Genomic DNA, 21,523 nt, shown 5'->3' with positions numbered 1-21,523 from the left:
GTCTCAGAGTTGGCAGCACGGAAAGGCGGGTGGCCCGCGGCTTGACTCGAGGAAGGACCCTGCCGCTCGTACCATCCCCAACCCAGCGCAGCTCAGCGGCGCCCCCTGGCGCTCGGGCGGGGCTTAGGGGGCGGGCCCTGCGCCGGGTCTCTGCGTCCCTGAACGTGATTGGTCCTCTGGAGGGGCGTGGCCTCGTGTGCGCCCGGCAGGCTCCGGGCAGTGATTGGTCCTCGGGAGGAGGGGCGGAACCCCGGGCGCGGGCCGGGCTGCCGCAGGCCAGTGGCCTCGGATCTGTCCCAGGGGTCGGATGCGGCGCTGATCTGCTGGCGCCATGTCCTTCTGCAGCTTCTTCGGGGGCGAGGTTTTCCAGAACCACTTTGAGCCGGGTATGCTCTGTGACCTCCTGGGAGGACAGGGGCGGAGCGTGCATTACAGGGGGCGTCGCTGCCCTCGAGCGGCGGTGGAGCCCTGGAACCCCGGAAGGGCAGACCCACGGGGGGCGAGTGTGGGTAAAGGGAGTCCCGGAGGAGGGAGGGGCCTGGGGGCCTGGAAAGTAGGGGTACCCGAGGGGAGAGGGGACACTAGAGAGAAGGGGTCGCTGACTTCGAGGAGTGCGTGAGCGAGGCGGTTTCCGGGAGGAATCTGTGGGGTCATGGTACTTGGAAGGGGTGACGCCGGTGTGGGGTGGGGCGGATCCGGATTAGGATCTGGACTTCAGCGGGACACGATGGAGGATCTTGTCCAAAGGCATCCCCGAATGATACCCCTGCCTTTGCCCCTCCCCTGTTCCTGGGACCCGCAGGGTAAGGCGGCAAGCACAGAGCGTTCCCTTCGGACCCAGTGTGCCCGCCTGGGTGCTTCCCCAATCTGCCCAGGGCCCTGGGGTTGGGCAACCAGCACAGCCGCCAAGCCACTAAGAGCCAGTGAAGTTTGACCAGGCATCCCAAGTGGAGGCGGGGGGAATAGGGGTAGGGGTGTTTTGGGGCATGGACAACCGTCAGCCCTGGCCCCGGGCTTTGAGAGGCCTTGGTATGTACCCTCCTGGGCTGTGCCGCCTGGTAATGGACTAATTTGGTAAAAACATGCCCACAGGCAAGACTAGGGCAGTGCTGTCCCTGGGGTGGGATCTGTTGGGTGTCAGCCCCCTAGGGGGCTGGGCTGTGACACTGGACATCTGTGGATGTCAGCTGTGACATAGGAATCTCTGGGCAAAGACCTCCCCTGAGCCCTTCTGGCTGTGGGACCCCAGTGGTCCTCAGGCTGCTCTGCCAAGCTGGAAGTTCCGTCCCACAGCAGCTCCTTAGTCCTTTTTGCTTCCGTCTCCAGTTGCTGGCTGAGGCTGAGTGGTTGATGGACTCCAGGGAAGGCTGTCCTCAGGCTGGGCTGTGGGTGCTGGGTACTCCTGTAGGGGCCCCAAGTGATTACCTGTTCTGCGAGTCAGTATTACAACATCTTTTCTCCTTCCTCAAAGTGATCTTTTGGGGACAGGTTAAAACCTGTTCTCTTCCCTGGCCCTCTGTCTTCCTGGGCCCTCTGTCTGGCCTGGAGACCTTCTTGTTGGGACCATTCTCTTCCCATGTGGAGAGCAGGCCAGCAACTGGGAGTCCAGCTCAAGGCTTCATTGGGCATCAGGAATGGCCACTTGGGAAGAGGGGAGCTGGGGCCCACAGGGGTGGGCATGCTGTGTCCTCATCAGGCCACTGGGCTCCTTCCTGACTGCACACCCTCGAGTGGAGTGTTCTGTATCACTCAGTTGCCTCATCTCTAAAATGGAAAAGTCCTCTTAAAAAAACAAAACAAGGGACATCTGGGTGGCTCAGTGGGTTAAGTGTCTGCCTTCGGCTCAGGTCATGATCCCAGGGTCTTGGGATGGAGTCCCGCATTGGGCTCCCTGCTCAGCGGGGATTCTGCTTCTCCCTCTGCCTCCCTCTCTCTTTCTGACAAATAAATAAATTAAAAAATCTGAAAAACAAAAACAAAACGGGAAAAGGGGTGCCTGGCTGGCTCAGCGGTAGAGCACGTGACTCTTGATCTCCAGGTCATGAGTTCAAGCCCCACGGAGGGCATGGGCGCCCGGCTACTTAAACAAAACGGCAAAGCTAAAACGGAAAGGTGCACCTCACAGGACTACTGATAAGAGTCAGTGAGATAAGTGAAAAGCGACTCTCCTGGGCTCCGCATGCTAAGAACCGCTGGGTGTGAGCTCACTGGGGTGTTCTCCACAGAGCCAATACGCAGGCCTGGGGGTGGCAGGTGGGGGCGTGGGGAGGATGTGCAGGCTACCCTGCAAACGGGGACACTGCTCTGTTCTCCTAGGCCTGAGGATTCGGCAGCTCACCCCAGAGAGGCTGGAGCCAATGTGTGTGCCTTTGCCTTTCCTCCTGCCCCAGGTGTCTACGTGTGCGCCAAGTGTGGCTATGAGCTTTTCTCCAGCCGCTCAAAGTACGCACACTCATCCCCGTGGCCCGCCTTCACTGAGACCATTCATGCTGATAGTGTGGCCAAGCATCCGGAACGCAACTCACCTACAGCCTTAAAGGTGGGTGCAGCAGCAGGGGGTGCCGAGGGGGTGTTGGCCAGGGAGAGCCTGAGGGCTGGCCACTCCGTCCTTCTTTGTGCTTCCCCCCACAGCTCTAGGGGCTTAGAGTCTGTCTACTCCAGGCCTCTGGCCTCAGCCAGGGGAGCTGCTCCCCCAAACTCCTGGGAAAGCCTGGGGTCCTGATGGAAACGGAAACAGGACCGCTTTCCTGTGCGGCTCCAGGACGGAAGTCAACCTCTCCTGCCAGCAGTTACTTTGGGAAATGGGTGTGGGGAAGTCACCATCTACTGATGGTAGGAGGGGCCACTGCACAGTTGTTTTGTGGTCTTGCCAGGTGTCCTGTGGCAGGTGTGGGAACGGGCTGGGCCATGAGTTCCTGAATGATGGCCCCAAGCCGGGGCAGTCCCGCTTCTGAATATTTAGCAGCTCGCTGAAGTTCATCCCGAAAGGTGAGGTCGCCTTCTGGCAGCTGGCACAGGCCTGTGACATTTTAGAGGCCCAGGGGTGGGGGCACACTGTTCTCGTCCACTTACGGTGACAAATCATGGGGGTCCCAAAGCACACTGCCCAGGAGCTGCCCAGGGCCATCCCAAAAGGTGGCTGCAGGGCAAGGACAAGGGGGCAGGTGTCCTGATTCATCACCTGTGCCCTGACAAAGGGCATCTGAGGGTGGATGTGGCAGAGGGTTTTCTGTGCAGGCCTGGCCCTTCCCGGAGACCGGGGGGCAGGCAGGGACGGTGGGTGGGGGCTGTGTGGCCACGAGCTTGCTGCTCAGCCTCTCTGAGCGGGCCCCCTCCTCTGCACAGTGGCTGTGCTCGCAGAGCGCCTTCACAGGCCTAAGGACAGCTGCACTGATGTGGTGCTCCGGGGCCTGGTATGCAGTAAGTGCTCACATGTGTGCTTCTGTGGGCCATATGCTTACTGCGGGTTTCTCCCACTCTAAACTTTTCGTCAGCCAGAGTGGTGTAAAGTGAAGAGAGTCTCCTGCTTCCTGAAAGTTTCCCTTGTGCCACTGCACTGTTGTGGAAGACCTTATACGTTAGCACCTGTTTCCACTAACTGAAAGAAACCCAAAGAGGATTTTCACTATGAGAAAAGCCGTTGCCTTACTAATGTGGGGAACGTGTGTATAGCGTGAATGAAACATAAAAGCAAGTGGCCTAACTCGAGCTTTGGGAAAGCAGGGCTCCGTGTGCTGGCTGTTCGGGCAGCTGTTTCCCACATGAGCTTTATCTGAGCGCGACATCCCCTCTGACCTCACACAGGTGCTCACAAGCCAGCCCACGTCTCTCTGCACAGCCAGCCCCTCTGGACTCCTCACTACACTTTGTAGCTCAAATCCCAGCTCCCCACATGCCGCCAGCAGGATCGTGGCCAGTCTCTAACCTCAGTCTGTTCCTCTGTAAAATGGGGTTGCTGACAGCCCGTGCCCGCTGTCGTCCCTGGGGAAGTGGGGGGAAGTGAGGGTGTTGGTAGGGCTGGCGATGATAGGGTGTGACATGATTCTGCCCTTTTGTAATTAGTGTCCTTTGTCCTGTGGAGGAGGAAGAGACTGGGCTCTCCTGGGGATCTCAGGGAAAAATGGGACACACAGACTCCCCCAAGCTGGGTGCCTGGGTCCTCCCAGCTGCCCTGTCCTGCAGGCTGGAGTGGGCTGGCTAGAGCAGAAGATGGCGTCTAAAGCGTAATGTAGCAGTGACTTGTGTTTCTCTGCCCTCCCTCCTTTCTTTTAGGCAAAGGAAATTCTGGCTCTCAGGAGCCATAGGCGGGCAGAGCGTACCCATTCCAGCTGGACACTGCCCTGTGGTCACACTCCGGCCATCCCACCTTGGAGTTGGAACCCCAGACATTCAGACAGGGGAGGGGGTTAGCTGGAACATCAGGGGGTGTTGGCTCTGCGCGTGTTCTCTTTGGGAAGAGTGCTGGTTTTCCATGATGGCCCATAGCCTGCTGCCATGATGGGCCTGGAGGGCCCAACTGTGGGCTCACCTTAGGCTCCTGCTTATATGGGAGTCTAAAGGAGGTGGGCTCTAAGCCTAGCTTGCCCTCGAATGATGGCACACCCCACCTTCTCCTCAGCCCACTGCCCTCTCCCTGCCTGTCTGGACTCATCACTTTGGGACCCGATTCTGAGATGGGCTCTGGCCCTTTCCAAAGCTCGTGCCCATTCTCCCAGGTCATGCTGGGAGACAGAATGCAAAGGGAGGCAGCCCTTGGCGGCTGCCCCAGCTCCGGTCACTACATGATTCACTCTGGTTAAACCCTTCCAGGCAGCCAGAGTGGTGAAGATCTGTGACCCGCTGGAGGAGCGGGCCAAGGGGACAGACCTCTGGTCTCTCAGTTACGAGAGGAGAAACCCTCAGCCCTGTTTCCCAATCTGGCCGGGTGCACCTTGCCTCACTCAGGCTGAGGAAAGTGGCTGTTGCTCCATTACCCTGATTGTGCAAGGCCAGGGCCGGGGAGCTCACAGCCCAGAGTTCACACCTTCTCACGAGCGGGGCTGTGGCTTCTTGCGCACGCTGGGAAGCTCTTGCCGCCTGGGACGGTGGGTGACGCCAGAGCCCCTCCCTTTGTAACTCCTCCCTGGAGTCCTCAGGAGATCAGTAAACAAATGGAACCCAGGCCTGATGTCTTCATTCCCATCGGGAGCCAGGACACCTTGTTTCACTTGTCCCACAAATATTTATCGAGTAGGTGCAGACTGCTGCTGGGAGGCAACCATGAGGCAGACGGGCCTCCCTGCCCCTCAGGGCGTTCCGGCATGCTTGAGGAGACAGGACGTTACCGTCAGGGGACGGTCCGGCTGTGACTGTCTACGGCAGAGCAATGATGCTAGACTGTGTGGAGGGGCAATTAGGGGGCTCATGCTTTGGCCCCCCTGGTCAGGGAGGAGAATGCCGAGGGCAGGGTCATCCCAGTTCAGCAGTGACAGGTGAGAAAAGCAAGAAGAGCTTCCCAGGTGGTAGCATATAGCAGGCAGAGAGGCCCCGGGAGGGCCACAGACGCATGCTCCTGCCCTGTAGGGGGAGGTCACAATGCCAACCGTGGGGAGGTAGCCTGTCCTGCAGAAGAAACACAGGATTTTTCCAAATGCTATGGACAAATCCAGGAACGTGTGTAAGAACGGATATTAAGAGGTGGGATGGTGGTGAAAGGAATATAAAGTTGGATCAGGCTGTATTTATTGACAGGGGCTCACCAAGCAGAGATTCAAGGTTTAATGGTGCAGCTCAGGGGATGAGAGGGGCTCGAACTGTTTGGTTGCTCTGTTGGCCGAGACGTGACCCAGAAGGCTGCCTGCGCTAAATGGAGGGGACGTGCCAGCACTGCCTTACTTTGATGGAGGGGAGGGTTCAAAGGCTTAGGGCAATGGGAGTGTCAGAGTGGATTTATCCTTTAAAATCCGCTCCCCCACCTCGGGGTCCAGAGGACATGCCTTTCACCGTGACTGTGAGGAAGCCCCAGCATCTTCTCGAGGCCAGAAATTACATACAGGACTGCCAGTGAGCTGGGAACACAAAGTGCAATGGGGTCACTGGATCCCGAGGGGCAGCGGTCACGTGCCAGCATGGTTACTGGGACTGCCATGGAGTCGGAGCGCCGGTCAGCATGGTGTGAGACGCACGGAGCTGGGCGGTCAGCTAGCTGCTCAGGTGTTCCTGGAAGGGAAATAGGTGCGAAGCCTCCTGAGCTCTTATCTGAACGAGCAGAGGTGCTCCAGGTCAAGGGACCAGAAGTCTAACTGGAATCCTAGAAGTGGAGAGTCACGATCCCTCCTCAGTCGGTTCCCAGCCTTGAGCCAGTGTACAGACCCAGGGAGGGAGGGTGCCCATGAGGACGGATCTTGGTACATTGCCCAAAATTGTATAATGTGAATCTTTCTCCCAGCCTTCCCCAAAAGGACCTACACTGGGCTGGCTCTGTACTGGGGAAAAGGAAATAATCAGACCTTCCGGGGACTACCCGACACGGGCTCTGGACTGACTCCAATTCCAGGGGACACACAGGCTCTGTGTCAAAGGAGGGCTGATGGAGGCAGGCGGTCAATGGACTTTCAGCTCAGGCCTGTCTCCCGGTGGGCCCAGTGAGTCCCCAAACCCTTCCTGTGGTCACTCCCCAGTTCCGAAGCCATTGTGGGAGCGGACATACTCAGCAGCTGGGAGCATCCCCATGTTGTGAGGACTGGGGCCTTCAGGTGTGGAGACAGGGGTGGTGGAGGAGGGATGAGGTTGCAATGGCTGGGGAGGGAGGGGTGGGGAGGCTGGCGACACCGTTGGCCATTCCGCTCATTCCTTCGTGACGGGACTCCGCTCTTGCCCCACAGGCCTGGGGTCCCTGCTCTGGTGTGCGGTCACTGGTCTGCAGGGGCTGCTGGCTCACTGTGTGACCTTGGGTGGGGCACTTAACCTTGCTCTGTGGAACCCAGCCTGTCTCCTGGGTGGGGGGCGGGGCAGGGTGTGAAGGCAGATGTGTGGATTCCGAGCAGATGTCACTCTGTGGCTTAGATTCCAGACACTAAGTTGGTCAGTGGTCATCTGCGTAGAGGAAGTTGTGCAGCAGTGGGCGGGCTCGGCACTGACAAAGTGCCAAGGACCATGCAAAAGCACCCCATTCAGGAGGGGCTTGTTGCTGTTTGCCCCTCCCCACAGCTTGGCAGCCTCCCTCTCTCGAAAACATCTCTGTCTCTGCCCTGCTGGGGGCCAGTCCTGATTGCAACTGCTACAAAGACCCCCCTGCCCACCCTGGGACTGCAGAGCATGTGCCCTCCAGCCCACGATTCCACTTCCTACCTCTGCCTGAGTCCTTCCTGCAGGAACCGCTCTGTGGCCCAAGTTGGAACTGCCCTAGTCACCCGGGATCGTCATCAGCCCCAGGGCACTGCCCAGCCCAGCCTGTGATCCGCACACTCCGAGTCTAGCAGCCAGCCTTGGCCAAGGGCAAGCCCACTGTAGGTGAGCAGAGACTGAATGCTCAGTGCGCTCCCATAGGGAACATCGCCCTGGGTCTCTACCCTCACTCTTGTCGGGCAGGCACTTGTTCTGCAGGGGGGGAACAGGAGGCTCAGAGATGGGGAGGGGCTTGCCTGAGGCCTCAGGCTGTCTCTGCCCCCACCTGACCCTTTCCTCTATGCCCCAGATGAGGAACACTGGCTCTGGGAAGGTGGTGTCCACCTTTGAGCAGAGTGTGAAGGCAGCAAGCATGTTGAAGCTGCCTGGGGGTGGGGAGGGAGCCGGCTGAGTGGTTAGCCTGAATCTCTAGGCCCAGGGCTAGGACGGACTTTGGGCTTTGCTCACCTCTCCCAGTACTCCTGACTCACCATGTCCCTGAGTGAACTTGGTCCAAGAACAGGCTGGCCTCCTGCGAACCGGGCTGATGTGTCCAGGGCATGGCCCTGGGGCCAGCTCTCCAGGGCCGGCTCTATAGCAGGGTGGGCTGAAGGACTTGTGGGGGTCTTGGGCTGGAGCTGGGGCTGGGGAGGCTGGGAGGGACGCTGTGAGAGCAGTGCCTGACTACCTGGGCTTCAAGCACACATCCACACATCCAGGTTCCCCGGTGGTGGGGAGGGCTGGAAGCAGGGTCCTTGCAGGGGTGGTGGGAGAAGGGTAGGCCCCAAAGCCCCGAGGTCCCCTTTGGTGAGGAGCTTGGATATGGATGGCTATGAGCAGGGTCTGTCTGCTGGGGCCCCTTGGGAGCAAGGTGTCTCCTGTGGAATCATGAATCTCCCCCCACCCTCTTCCTCCTGCTGGGTTACCCCATCACCGTTGGCTTGCAGCCCCCACTTCCTCCTTGAGAAAGGAAAGACTTTGAGAACCCAGCTCCCCACTGTCCTGCACCAGTGCCCCCTTGCGTGCCAAGTGGAACCTGCAGGGCATGGCCTTGCAGCCAGGGGTTCTGTTCAGGGGCAGAGGGCTCCTGGTGCTCTGTCAACACCAGTCACCGGCAGCCGGCAGACCCGCGCACGCGGGGGCACGCAGGGCAGGGGACTGGGGGGAGAGGGAAGACCTCTGTCTGGGGTCCCACTGACCCCCTGCAGGGGCCCTCGGCACAGGGCATGATTGAACCCACAGTGCGGCGGGTTTGTGCTCGCTCACGGCTTTCTTCTTTTCCGAGTGACAAGTGCCCGGGAGAGCGGTGACCCCGGGTGTGTGTGTGTGTGTGTGTGGCCGACGGCTAGGTCCCAGGAACCCCCAGACTCCAGGCCTGTTTGTGGGCTGGGCCGGCAAGTGGGACGAGGCGCCCAGAGAGGTCAGTGAAGGTCACCGCCAAGCCAACCACCGTGCCCCCACCCTCATACGAGGTCCTGAAAGTGGACCCAGGGCGATGACTCCTTTCCGAGTTCACCCGTGCTCCACGACCCCTCCCCAGGTAGGGACGCAGGGACCGTGCACAGCACCCACTGGCAGGGGGCGAGCTCGCTCCGCCCTGCGTGTGCGCCAGGCCGGGTCTGCGAGACCCTGCAGTTCCCCGAGGCGCCGCCAGGGGCGCAGCGGCGGCATCTCCGACGACAACTGCAGGTCCGAGCCCCAGCCCAGGGCCCCGCGACCCTGACGCGCTCTGTGGTCAACGCCGGCGTTGGGCTACGCCGCCCCAACATGCCAGTACCCGGGACACAGGCTGAGGCCTTCTGGCGTCCGAGGGTACAGGGGCCCCATTTGGTGGGCCTCACGAAGGTGACGGTGCAGGGAGAGCAGCCGGAGTGGGACAGCTGCAGGGGTCGCGGGTGCTGACTGGAAGCTTCCAGCCCTTTCTCCAGGGCAGCCTGGCGGGACCCACCCGTATCGACGCCCCTTGCCTCCTCTCCCCGCGGCTCTTCCACGTCCCGGCCCACCTGGGACACCAGGTTCTGGGCTTCCACCTCCCACGCATCTTGCCCATGTCTCTCCTCCACAGTTAGCTAGCCTCCCCCAACCAGTCTGATCTTTGCAAAATCATAGACCAGAAACTACCCTCAGTGGTTCCCCCAGGCTCTGCTGGCTCTGGTCCCACAGACGCCGTTTCTCCAGCTAGCATGGATAGCAGTGTCACGCGCCATCACTATGCAATTTCTGCTATCCCCGGCCCCCTCCCTGGGCACCCAGACTCTTGCACCTGGGCCTCTAGGCCAGCCACGCTCCATTCTAAAACACGCCCCTGTGGTCCTGCCTTTGCCAGTTGGCTCTTCCTTCTTCCTCATTCCCTCCCTATATCCCAGAATCCTTCTAGAAGCCTCTCCTGGTGGCCCTCTCCTTCCCCCACACCCCAGGGGCCCTGGGCAGGTCTCCTATATGTGTGCACAGCCTGGGTGCCTGCGGTCCCCTTGCAGGTCTCACCCCTCCCCAGGTCAGGGACCACAGCACGTTCATCTCATTCTTTCCCAAACGCTGAGCCCCATGGGAGGCTGCACATAATAGCAACCGAGGCACAGACATCAGACTGCGCTGCCTTCTGCCCCCTCCCTCTGCAGGGATGAGATGCCAAGCCACACGTCTGCATGAGTGTGTCCGTGGTCTGGGAGATGCAGGGGCCCCAGGATCAGTGACCACCCTACCCTGGCCCTAGGGTTCTGCTTAGCAGAGCTTAGGGCCGGAGGCACAGAGAAGACAGTTGGTGGGCCTCCTCTGGCTGACAGGAGGGGAGGGACGGAGGCTTACCTGCAGATAGGCTCCCTCCACCCCAAGCCCTCATGGCCCCCCAAGGTCTGTCTCCAGGCATGATTTGTTCCTTGTAAAACCGCAGAGATTATCCACGCTTCGGCCCCTGTCTTCATGTCTTACCATGTTTCATTTCCAACGAGGACGTTTACAAGCCCCTCTTGACTTCAAGGCAGCTGCATTTCGGGAGCGGGAGGGAATAGGCAGGAGATAAGGCCCGATGGGCTCTGCACCCCCTTGGTGCAGTCTGCCTGTTGCCCGGGCTGCCCCCTCCACCTCTGATTCCAGTGACTTTTTGTTCCCCTAGTTTAGACACTGTGGGTTTTTGCTGGGCCGCCATCTCTGAGCCAGGATCTGCTGGTGTGTGTCTGGAGGTGGGGGAGGACAGGGAAGCTGGAGTCAGAGGGAGGACGGCAAGGGCCGGTGTAGAGGACAGAGTCGCTGTTCTCTGAGGAGGGGGTGGGGGGTCAATTTTCCGGGTCCTCTAGTCAGACCAGGAAACTTGGTGGGGAAGGGGACGAGTTTGAGGCGCCTGCCCCAAGATGCTCTGCCCTGGCCTCTGGGTTCTGGGTCTCCCTTGAGGGCCAAGACCGACGAGACTGGCTGCATGGCTGTCTGTATGTCTGTCTGGCCAACTGTGGTGCTGGAGTGCTTCCCTGGAAATGAGGGGGGGATGGAGCGTGGCCTTCTCTGGTGTCCTGTCCACCGGTCAGGCTGGACTTGCTTCTGGGACTAGGTCACCGGTGTGTGGAGAGCTGCACACTTGGGGCTTCCCACACTGGGGAGGGTGGCAGGGAACGAGTGGCAAACCTGTGAACACGCCCCACCGTGCGCACCTGCACGCACACACACCCCACATGCACACAGTCCCGTGTCCTGTGGAGAGCACGGGCTTCCTGAGCCTGCACCAGCTTCCTTGCTCCCGATGGAATGTGCTCCCAGTCACCGTCTCGTCCAAGGGGCCTCTCGCCAGAGCACAGATGGCTAGACCTGCCCCCAGAGCCCCAGTACCCTGATGTGGGGCCATTTAGATGATACCCAGCCTTCCCCATGATGCTGAGTGGCTTCTGTGTCCAGAGGCCTGGCTTGGGGCTGTGAAGCTGGAGGAGGTGGGGATGGGGTGGTGATAGAGAGAGTCCTATGTCTCTGAGACCCTTTAGATTCATCTTGAGGATAAAGGCTGTTGCCAGCACTCCCCTCTTGCAGAACGGGGACTGCCAGCCTGGAAGGATTGCTGTATTGTTATAAAGGGAGCTGATCCAAGCTGGTTAGGGAGAAGCAATTTACAGGGCCCTGTGATGGGTCCCAGGAACCTGCATCCTTGCCCACTCCTGGAGAAGCAGGGGACAGTGGCAAACAGCCCTCTGTCTGTGCGGATGGCTCCAGGAAGACCCAAGGGAAAGGAGTGAGTGTGGCCGGAAGCGAGCTGGTGGCCCTCCCTGCGCAGGAGAGGGGTCTGGCCCCTTTCGGCAAACCCTGCAACCTCGGGCAGGCTCCTGGCAGGTGTGTGACCCCTCCATGTGGCTACTGATCTTGGAGGCCCTCCTTCTTCCCCACTCCTGGCCAAAAGGAACCTCTTCGTCTGTCCCTCCTGACACTGGGAATCTCGTCTGCCCGGAATCTTGTCTGCCCTGGCAAAGCCTTCTGTGCCCCGCTGTCCCCAGGGGGAGCTGGTCATCAGGAAGCCAGGCCCCAGGAAAGTCTTTCCTCTCCAGTCCGGTCTCCAAGGAAGATGAATTATGAGTAGTGAGGTCTGCCAGGGCAGGGGCAGCTTCAAGGCACCCCTTCTTGTGCTGGGGTCCCTGTCACACGTCCACTGCCTCCTTATCATAAAGAGCTTTGGGGCTAGGCACCCGGAGAGTTGGGGGCTAGTGTTATCTTTGCTTTCTAGAGTAGGAAAGTGAGGTTCAGAGAGCCTTGATACCTGCCAAGGTCCCCTGCTGGGAGGAGGCAGAGCTGGGCCTGACTCAGCCTCCAGCAGGGAGAAGTCCTTGCTGTCAGTACCACTCTGTGCTGCACCCCCCCTACCCCGCGCTCCCTACCAGGGTGAGGTGGGAACAGTGGGCTCCAGGGGTCGGGGGGGGGGATAGTGGGTAGACATCTCTTAGGGGTCCCTCTCCAGCAGGAAACCGCATCCTCATGTGCTCGGGCAAATCCGGCATCTGAAGAGGAAAAACCCCACACAAATCAGGGACAGCTGGTCCTGCCCTCGGCGGCGGCCCCCTCCCCTGGGCCCCCTGGCAGGCTCCAGAACCCCCGCAGACTGCGAGAGTGGGTCTAGGGGGTAAGGGTGTGGTTCCAGGGAAGGGAGTTCCTAGAAGCCCTGCATGTGTGGACTCTCCCCCAGCGGTCCCCTGTGGAGGGAGGGACTGCACGGTGTTAGTGATCACTTTCCAGAGTGGGGCAGCTGCTTGCACACCCCACCCTGCTGCCTGTGGGGGCTGCCGCTGCGGGTGCCCACCCTGGGGAGGGGACAGGTTGCGAAAGAGGTGGAGAGGAGTGTGGGGGAGGCGCGCACACACAGCCTCTTGCAGCCACACACGCACACACGCACACCCACGCACAACCAGTCCACTAGTCATTCAACAAACACTCATGAGTGCTTACCATGGTTAGGTGTGGAGCCACGGAAAGGATCCAGACTGACTCCATCCCTGCCCTGGCAGAGCTCATGGGTAGGTGGAGGAGAGAGATGGGGGACAAAATCACCCACGAAGGAGTAATTACAGTCTGCGAGGGGACTCCGTCATAGCTGGGCAGCTGGGCCATGGGTCTGTGAGGCCAGCCTGGGCCTTCCTCTCACCATGACCTTGCTCCCCAGGACTCCCTCCCTAGACGGGCCCTCTCTGTCCCCCTCTGCTCTGGCCTTCCCTGTCATCTCCCCCAGGGACGGTGTTAATTGGTCCAGCAGGCTAAAGCTCAGGCCGCCTCCTTTCCCCAGGTCTCCCTCCTCCATGCCAGGCAGCACATGGAACCCGACTAGCTCAACGTCTGATGGCTGGCCCTGGGAGGGTGGACAGACGGACCTCTGCCTGCCCATCCTGCCTGGGCAGGGGGTCCAGATTGGGTGAGGGGGATTGGCCCATGTTGGACCCTGAAAGCCAGGCTGCGCACCCCCCCACTCCCCAGGAGATCTTGCTGATGCATTTCTTTCTTTTTTTTTTTTTTAAGATTTTATTTATTTATTTGACAGAGAGAGAGACAGCGAGAGAGGAAACACAAGCAGGGAAGTGGGAGAGGAAGAAGCAGGCTCCCAGCAGAGCAGGGAGCCCGATGCGGGGCTCGATCCCAGGACCCCGGGATCACGCCCTGAGCTGAAGGCAGACACTTAACAACTGAGCCACCCAGGCGCCCCTGCTGATGCATTTCTTATTGACAGAAGAGGTGAGACTGGACAGGGCGGGAGGTGGGTGACCCTCTCAAGGTGTAGGGACAGCCACCAGCCTTGTGCTCCCTTGGCCTGGTTTCTTTCAAGTCACTTTCTACCATGTGGTTCAGAGAGGGGGATCCACTGTCCCTAGATCACACAGGCAGGAGCCAGAGGACTGCCTCATGCTCTCTGCTGCTGCCATCTTCGGGCTGCTTGCATGACCGTCACCTCCTCCAGAAAGCTTTCCTTGACATCTCCCTCCATTCACATCTGTCCACCAGCTGGCCTTTATCAAGTGCCTATTGGATGTAATTTCTCTTAGGTGCTGGGGATACACTGGTGAGCAAATGTCCCAAGCTGCCATCCTGGGTGTCCCCAGATTTGCACCCATCCCTCACTTGCCATTTGGATGGTGGCTGGAGGGAGGGGATCAGCTAGTAAAGGATCCGTGTCCCCAGCCTCATTCCCCTGCCCCTGGCATATTAGTGTCCTGCTGTTCTTGATAAATTCCTTCTGGAAAGCCCTGAAGGAGGTGTGTGTGTGTGGCGGGAGGGCAGGGGGGCTGAGGAAAGGGCATTCTCAGTAGGAGGAACAGCATGAGCAAAGGCTGGGAGGTGGAAACCACTATACCTGTGCTGGGCAGGGAGACAGAGGGGCCACCAGGGTTTCATGCTAGATTCGGAGCCCTGAGAGGTGCCTGCTGTGACTGTGGGTGGGTGCTGCAGGTGGAGTGGGACCCCACCCAGCAGAGCTCTAAGGAGAACCAGCCTGTCTGGAACAAATCCCCTTCTAAGCTAGACTTCCCGTGACCCTGTGTGTATCAGCATGCACCCCAGACAGTGCTGTGCCAACAACCCGCCTACAGGGCTCCTGGCTGAGTCTTGCCCTGACAAGCAGGTGCAGGCCTGGTGTCTGGGACCTGGGCTGGAGCCCTGATCAGTGGTCTTCACCACACTGGCTCTGCAGAGCCCTTTGGTCTAGGGCTGCCTCTGGGTGGGAGCCCTGGCAATGACTGTGGGTCATGGAGGCCCCTGCCCCTTGGAGGCACTCCAGGTTTCTGGGACTTGTCTGGATGCCTTTAGTCTCAGGCACAAGCAGAACCCAGGGCAGTGGACCCAGCATCCTCTGGAGAGATGCTGGCCTTTTGGGGGAGCCCATGCCCATGGGGCACCAACTGGCAGTGAGGAAGTCTGGGGCAGAGGTGGAGAGAGGACGCAGGTCCAATTCCCTGTCTACCCGGGACTGTTGCTCACCGAGCCCTCTTTCCTTCTCTGCTTTTCTTGTGCTGTGCTGGGGCTTCAGTGAACCTGGGGGTGCACAAAGCTCCCATAGAGTGTCCAGCGCTCAGCAGGTCCCATAACTGTGAGTGGCCCCTGAATCTCACTGCTCCCCAGCAGTAGCTCCTGGAACAGGACCTGGGCTCCTCTTTCTAGTCCCCCATCCCACCTCTCCCGAATCTTCTTATCTCCGACAGGAGCCACGTTACCAGCATCAGAGGTGGGTCCCTGACATCCCAGGGCAACGCCAGGTGCACAGACAGACGGTGAGACATGGTAGAAAGGGTCAGGAGACAAGTCTGAATGGACCCTTGGGACGGACGCCTGTCATCCCTGAGCCTGGTTCCCGGGGCTCTGAAATGGTAATCAGACTTGGCCAACCCTCTCCAGACGCCAGGGCTGTGACCCTGACGAATGGCAAGCCGACTGTCAGCAAAGCGCGCCCTATTCTCCCCTCAGACTTCCCTCGATGCCCGGGAACCCCTCTGCCGGTAGGGCCCGGGTCCACGCGCCTCCTTGATCCACGGCTGCGCCCGCGCACCTGCTGCTTCGCCCTGGTCCGGGAGTGGCGGGGATCCGTCTTCTAAGAGCGGGTCCTGGGGCAGGCACCTCAGTCCTGTCATGGCCCTGAGACCCGACCCGTCGCCGCAGCATCCAGGAGTGTAATGGTGATGACCCTGGCGTCGAGCGGGCTGGAGCCCAGGGTCTCCAAGACGGCGTGTCTGGGTACTCTCTGAGGTACCAAATTACGCCCGGGTCTCCATGCGCGCGGGCTAGTCCGAGGCGGAGCAGTGGCCCAGGGGGCGGGGCCTCGGGTTGGGCGGGGCTTCTAGGCCCCGCCCCCGCCCGCTCCCAGCCTGCGGAGTGGCGCGGCGCAAAGCAGAAGCCGGGCGCGGGCTGGCTGAGCGCGGCGCTGGCCGGGATGCGCTCCCTCCCGCAGCCCCCGTTCCAGGGCCTGGGCAGGGCACAACCCCATGGCAGGTAGCGGCGGCGTGGGCGGCGGGGCCGGAGGCGGCCAGGGCGCGGGCGCCACGCTGCGAGGGCCGCGTGCGCCGCTGCTGCTCGCCGCGCTGGTGCTCGGCGCCTACTGCCTCTGCACCCTCCCAAGCCGCTGTCCGCCGGCCGCCCGCGCCCCGGTGCCGGCCCCCGCGCGCGCTGAGCCGCTCCGCGCCGTCGGCAGCCCCCGGGCTCCAGGCCTGCCGGTGGCCAGCGGCCGGGGACGCCGGCGCTTCCCGCAGGCGCTCATCGTGGGCGTGAAGAAGGGCGGCACGCGCGCCCTGCTGGAGTTCTTGCGGCTGCACCCCGACGTCCGCGCGCTCGGCTCTGAGCCCCACTTCTTCGACAGGTGCTACGAGCGCGGCCTGGCCTGGTACCGGTGAGCGCCCGGCCTGTCCGCCCCGTCGGCTTCGGTGCGCGCCCTGGCGAGGGCTTCGAACAACAGCCTGATGCGCCCCTGGGGTCTCACTGGAGACACGGCGGGGTGAGGTATCCTGGGATCCAGGCTGAGACCAGCTTGGGTGGGGGGCCGAGGCTTGACCTCGGGGACGCGGTCCCCCTGCATTGGGTTATACGGAAAGGAGGAGCGGTCACTGGCCGGGGGCTCCCAGAAACTTTGAAAAGTCCAGGGAAAACCCTGGTTCAGGGTTAATGAGAGGTCTCAGCAAGACTGGAGGGGAGGAGTTTCGGTCCCAGATGAGTAGTTTGAAGCTAGTGGGGTTTGAGGAGCGTCAGAAATGCTTCATGCTCATCGGCCCTTCCCCACTGTCACTCCGGGAGAGATGTCTGACCTCTGGCCAGTTACCCCAAGAATTTTCCCTGTAGCCTCCTAGAAAGTGTCTGCCTCCTCCCCACAGCCTCAGTCCTGGGCAGAGGAATCCTTCTTGGTGATTCTGGGGGCCTGGAGAAAGCCTGGGCTTCATTCAGAAAGGAGGAAGAGCTGGGAATTGGGACCCCAGCCTCATGTCAAGGGCTCTTTAGCTGCCCTGCCCTGTCTATCCGGATGGCCTTGGGGTGCTGTGGCAGAATGTGGGGGAGCACCCAGTCCCGGCTGAAGCAGCGTGAGGCCCTGCCCTCTGCCCTCAACTGTGTACAAGCTTTCCATGGTGTCCTGTTCCTTCCTGCGGGAAACGAGGGCTTCCAGATGGAGAGTGAGTCACCCCACTCCCTGTAGCTCTCACCTCATCCCCAAGCTATGGGGCAGAGAGGACCCAGCCCAAGGTCACCTGGTGAATTAATGGGGAGCGCAGGGTGGCAGGACCCAGACTCTTGACTCCCTGGTGCACCAGTTTCCTCTTCCCAGATCCCCGCCCAACACAACCCACCCCCAGCCGGCCCCCACCCACTCCTATTTGTTATCTTTGCCTTTTGCATTAAAACCACTCATGGGTTTGGAGGGGCCCCAGTGAGAACGGGGATCCTAGGTCCTGAGCTCTGAAGGGTTGCTGTTGTTGGGGGTCTTAGGGAAGTTGGGTCGTGATGGGGAAGTGAGTCCATCCTTGCACCCAGTTGGCTGAGTCCCAGCACCCTCAGTGCTCAGGGAGAGACAGCTACCCAGCTCTGACAGTGCTGCAGCCTCTCTCTGCAGAGGGCGAGGAAGAGGAGGAGGGAGAGAAAGCCGGAGAGGCTGGGGGGTGGAGGATACACTGTTACCTGTAGCATACTTCAAAGCCCGCTCCTGGCCCCCATGAGCTTTGACTTCCCGAGTTGTGGGGAGGTGCTGAGCTGGGCTAATGAGGGTCTGCAACAGTGCTAGTCCCGGAGGGTTCTCAAAGAGCCTGGGGTCCAGAGGCCCTGTCGAGGCCCTCGCTGGGTGCATGCTCCGGTGCTGGGGAGGGTGGGCCCGATTTTCAGCTCTGCGTGGGGGTTCTTGGGATCCTGGAGTGCCCGAGGTGGGAGGTGGGACGATTTAGGAGCCTGTCTAACGCTGGTAGAGAAGAGATTTTCTCCTTCCTCATTTTTAGAGCCGCTGCCACTGGGGGGAGGGGTGGATGCCAAGGGTGCAGAGACCCAGGTCCCAGTGGCCTCCATTACTCCAGCGCGGTCTCTCAGGGCTGGCCAGCACTGACGCTTCACCCGTCAGTGCAGAGCCAGCAGGAGCCAGGCCGGCTGAGCTTCTGGGGTGTGTGTGCATCCAGGTGCCCCCAAAGGGGCTGTGGCCGTGTACTGACGTGTGTGTGTGTGTGTGTGTGTGTGTGTGTGTAGGGGGGCTTGCTGTGCTCACAGTTGCCCTGTGCCTCTGGACCTGTCTGTCCTTTCCACCAGCTGTGAGTGTGCAGAAAATGCCCACCCCTGCCTCAGTTTCCCCTAAAGCAAAGAGGTTGCCCCACGCCTGGGCATGGTCTGGCAGTGTTGTCTGCTCTCAGGACCCTGGGTGGGACCTCCAGCGAGTGCAGAGCCCTGTTCTGGTTGGGGAGCTGGGGCAGTGAGTAGAGGAGCGGCTGGTCCCTCAGCTGAATTTTTGGGACACCGCCTCCTTCCCCAGAGGGCTGTGACCAGTCTCATCTCAGGCAGTGACTTTGGTCCTTCCCGTGGACATGGCAGGTCCGTCCTGGGCTGTTCAAAGATGTTCCCTCTCCCTGGGCTCCAGGAAGTTCATCTCTCAGCCTCTTGATGGTCCTCCATCGGGGGGGGGGGGGGCTGTGACCTTCAAGTGCCCCCAAACTCAGCACTTTTTCCTCACTCACTGAATCCCTTCTGTCAGTAGGTGCCAGGTGCGGGGATCCCACAAACACCTCAAAGTCTCAGTTCAGGAGGGAGTGCCCTGTCTGGGGCAGGTGGGGGCTATACTTTGACCATAGCATTTTGGAAAAGTGGAAGGAGATGGGGAGGGATGCAGCGGGGGTGGGGGGGAGACCCCCTGGCTCTGGGGGCCCAGACAGGGAATGCAGGAGCAGTGAATACGGAGTCTGAGTATGTGGGGGGAGGGATCTGGGCTTCTGTGGGACTTACCTCCTCCTGCTCACCCGGAGAGAGGCTCATGTGACTGGGGGCTCAATGCCCGCACTCCCCCCCAGCACTGCAGGGTTCCACACAGAAGCCAGGACTGGTTTCTTCTGGGTCCCAGGCCCGGCTGGATGGGGCCCAGAAGAGGTGTGGGACCCAGCGAGTGAGTGGGGCTGAGGAGGAGGGAGAGTCGCCCGGGGCTGGATTGAAGCCGCAAGGAAATGCAGACCAGATGAACTTGGGGGGGGGGGAGTGTCCACAGAATAGCTTGTCAGATGTTTGCCGTGTGGGGGTCAGTGTCTTGCTCCTCTTCTCCTCTCCAGTCTCTCCCACCCCCCAAAAGTCCTCACCCCCACCCTACTCCATTCCCCCTGTCCTTCTTGCTTCCTCCCTTAGCCTCAGTGTGTCGGCCTGTTGAATGGGGCAGTGACCGGCATGGAGGGAGTCCCAGCTCCGTCTTTCATGGAGATGGAACAAGCCGAGTTGTCCCCATCGCTTCTGTAGACCAGCTCTGCCTAGAGCCATGTTCTGAGGGAGGCAAAGCTAGCAGGCTGTGCAGCCCACCTGAGCCCGAGTCCCTGGGGTGATATCGGGGAGCCAGCGGCGTGCCCTGAACTCGCATATCTCACCTCCAGCACCCAACAGGAGAAGCACCCCAACTCGTGGGTCTGAGCGTCTGCGTCCATCTGAACCTGAGTTTCGTTGGGGGTCTGAACGGAAGGAGGAGACTCAGGCCCTGCCTCCCAGGGGCTTGCGTCTGGGGGTCCGCTACGCTGGACAAAACCTGAACTCCACCCTGTGCGTCAGCTCCGTGGCTGGGGCCAGTGCTGGGGGCTGGGGGCCGGGTAGGGGCAGCTCCCTCCAAGGTCAGGAGGCGGGGCCAGCCGGCAGAGACCTCCCCTCCCTAGCACGGGTCCCAGCAGCCTCAGCCTCTATTGACCTAGCTCCCAGCCCTCCCTCAGGGCTGTTTGCTCAGCTGGCCACGCCCCGCCCTGCCCCGCCTCACCCTGTGCTACCTGGTTGGCAGGTGTGGCCTCGGGACCCTGCTCAGGGTACCTGGCTCCCCTGGGCCAGTGTTCAGGGTGAGCTGCCCCAGGTTTGGGGTGGTCAGGGGGCTGCCACCAGCCAACTCCCCCAGAACCTTGGGATGGGGTCGGTGCTCCCCTCGCCGGGCCAGAAATGCTGCAGCTGCAGCCTTGCGCTTTGGGGTGTAAGCCAGGTCTGGGAGGCCCAGGCAGCTGGGGTCCTGGGACCGGTCCTGAGGCCACCACACTCAGTGTTCTCCAGTGTGCATTCTGATCCATTCTGATCCAATCCAGGTCGGTGAGAATGAGCAGGGCTGTAATCAGAGGCCGGAGAGGCTGAGCAGGGGAGGTGAAGAGGGGGGCGGCTGCCCTTGTTGGGGACACTTGTCAATAATTAATGGCCTGATTGGGAATGCCATCAGCCTCTTACTGAAAGTGTGGTGCGAGGTATTACAGCGCAGGGGCCTGCGGGGTGGGCAAGGCAGTCGGGGCTGGGTGGGGCGCAGGCCCAGGCCGCGGGCCTCGCGAGAACTGGGTCTGGGGTGAGAGACCCCGCAGTGTCAGGTGTGGGCACAGTCCTACTCTGGGAGGGGGGCGGGGAGCCCACTGCGGGCCTGTGCTGGGGCCGGGTGCCCTCATGGCCTGTATCCCAGGCTGCCCACCCAAGCACCAAGGACGGGTGGGTTTGCTGGAGAAGACCTGCCGGCCTCCGAGGTCTGGGACGTCCCTGGGGGAAGGGGAGGTTAGTCCTGGGTCCCTGGGGGCCAGTACGCACTCTCACCTACCTCTCCTCACCCCCGTCGCACAGGAGCCTGATGCCGCGCACCCTGGATGGGCAGATCACCATGGAGAAAACCCCCAGCTACTTTGTGACTCGGGAGGCCCCCGGCCGCATCCACGGCATGTCCCCAGACACAAAGCTGATCGTGGTGGTGCGGAACCCTGTGACTCGGGCCATCTCCGACTACACCCAGACGCTCTCCAAGACCCCGGGCCTGCCCAGTTTCCGCGCCCTGGCCTTCCGCCACGGCCTGGGCCCGGTGGACACGGCCTGGAGCGCCGTGCGCATTGGCCTGTACGCCCAGCACCTGGACAACTGGCTGCGTTTCTTCCCGCTGTCCCGCTTCCTGTTCGTCAGCGGCGAGCGCCTGGTCAGCGACCCGGCCGGAGAGCTGGGCCGCGTGCAGGACTTCCTGGGCCTCAGACGGGTGGTCACGGACAAGCACTTCTACTTCAACGCCACCAAGGGCTTCCCCTGCCTCAAGAAGGCCCAGGGGAGCGGCCGCCCGCGCTGCCTGGGCAAGTCCAAGGGCCGGCCCCACCCCCGGGTGCATGCCGCCGTGGTCCAGCGCCTGCGGGACTTCTACCGGCCCTTCAACCGCAAGTTCTACCAGATGACCGGCCAGGACTTCGGCTGGGACTGAACGGGACAGGCCCGCCCGTGTCCTGCCTGGGGACGCTCGGGAACCTCAACGGATGCCTGTCCCCTGGCCAGAGCAGCCCATGTTCAGATGCTGGGTAGAGAAAAATATTTAAGAAATGCAGTTTGGATCTGCGTTCTTCCACGTCACCTTGAAGGTTGCAAGGTGGGGGTTGCAGGGGCCACCGTGCGGGGAAATGGTCATCACACCAGCTCTCGCTACAGGGCACTGTTCATGTGCCAGGAGTGGTCCCAACCCCAGTCCTCATACATCCCTTGAGGTGGGCAGTGAGCTTGGCCGCATGTATCAGATGAGCAT

The 21,523-nt window shown here is 61.1% G+C and overlaps 2 protein-coding genes across 4 annotated transcripts; both read left to right on the top strand.

Annotated features, from left to right (window-relative positions):
- The first annotated feature begins 237 nt into the window (after nt 1-237).
- MSRB1 (methionine sulfoxide reductase B1) lies at nt 238-5,160 on the top strand. Of its 3 annotated transcripts, none has more exons than XM_026485035.3 (4): nt 238-386; nt 2,391-2,539; nt 2,874-2,988; nt 4,273-5,160. In XM_026485035.3, the coding sequence occupies exons 1-4, from the start codon at nt 332-334 to the stop codon at nt 4,302-4,304; spliced, it is 351 nt and encodes a 116-aa protein (XP_026340820.1). In that variant the 5' UTR covers nt 238-331; the 3' UTR covers nt 4,305-5,160. The 3 variants fall into 3 exon arrangements, with proteins under 3 accessions (XP_026340820.1, XP_048080904.1, XP_057171344.1); XM_048224947.1 differs by lacking the exon at nt 4,273-5,160 and adding an exon at nt 3,346-4,266; XM_057315361.1 differs by lacking the exon at nt 2,874-2,988.
- Nucleotides 5,161-15,791: 10,631 nt separating this feature from the next.
- HS3ST6 (heparan sulfate-glucosamine 3-sulfotransferase 6) lies at nt 15,792-21,321 on the top strand. Its single transcript, XM_026484991.4, has 2 exons — nt 15,792-16,192; nt 20,593-21,321. The coding sequence occupies exons 1-2, from the start codon at nt 15,792-15,794 to the stop codon at nt 21,206-21,208; spliced, it is 1,017 nt and encodes a 338-aa protein (XP_026340776.1). The 3' UTR covers nt 21,209-21,321.
- The last annotated feature ends 202 nt before the right edge of the window (nt 21,322-21,523 follow it).

This window comes from Ursus arctos, unplaced genomic scaffold (assembly GCF_023065955.2).
Source record: "Ursus arctos isolate Adak ecotype North America unplaced genomic scaffold, UrsArc2.0 scaffold_2, whole genome shotgun sequence".
NCBI lineage: Eukaryota > Metazoa > Chordata > Mammalia > Carnivora > Ursidae > Ursus > Ursus arctos.
Note: the sequence above shows the minus strand (reverse complement) of the source record. Positions and strands in the feature narration are given on the sequence as shown.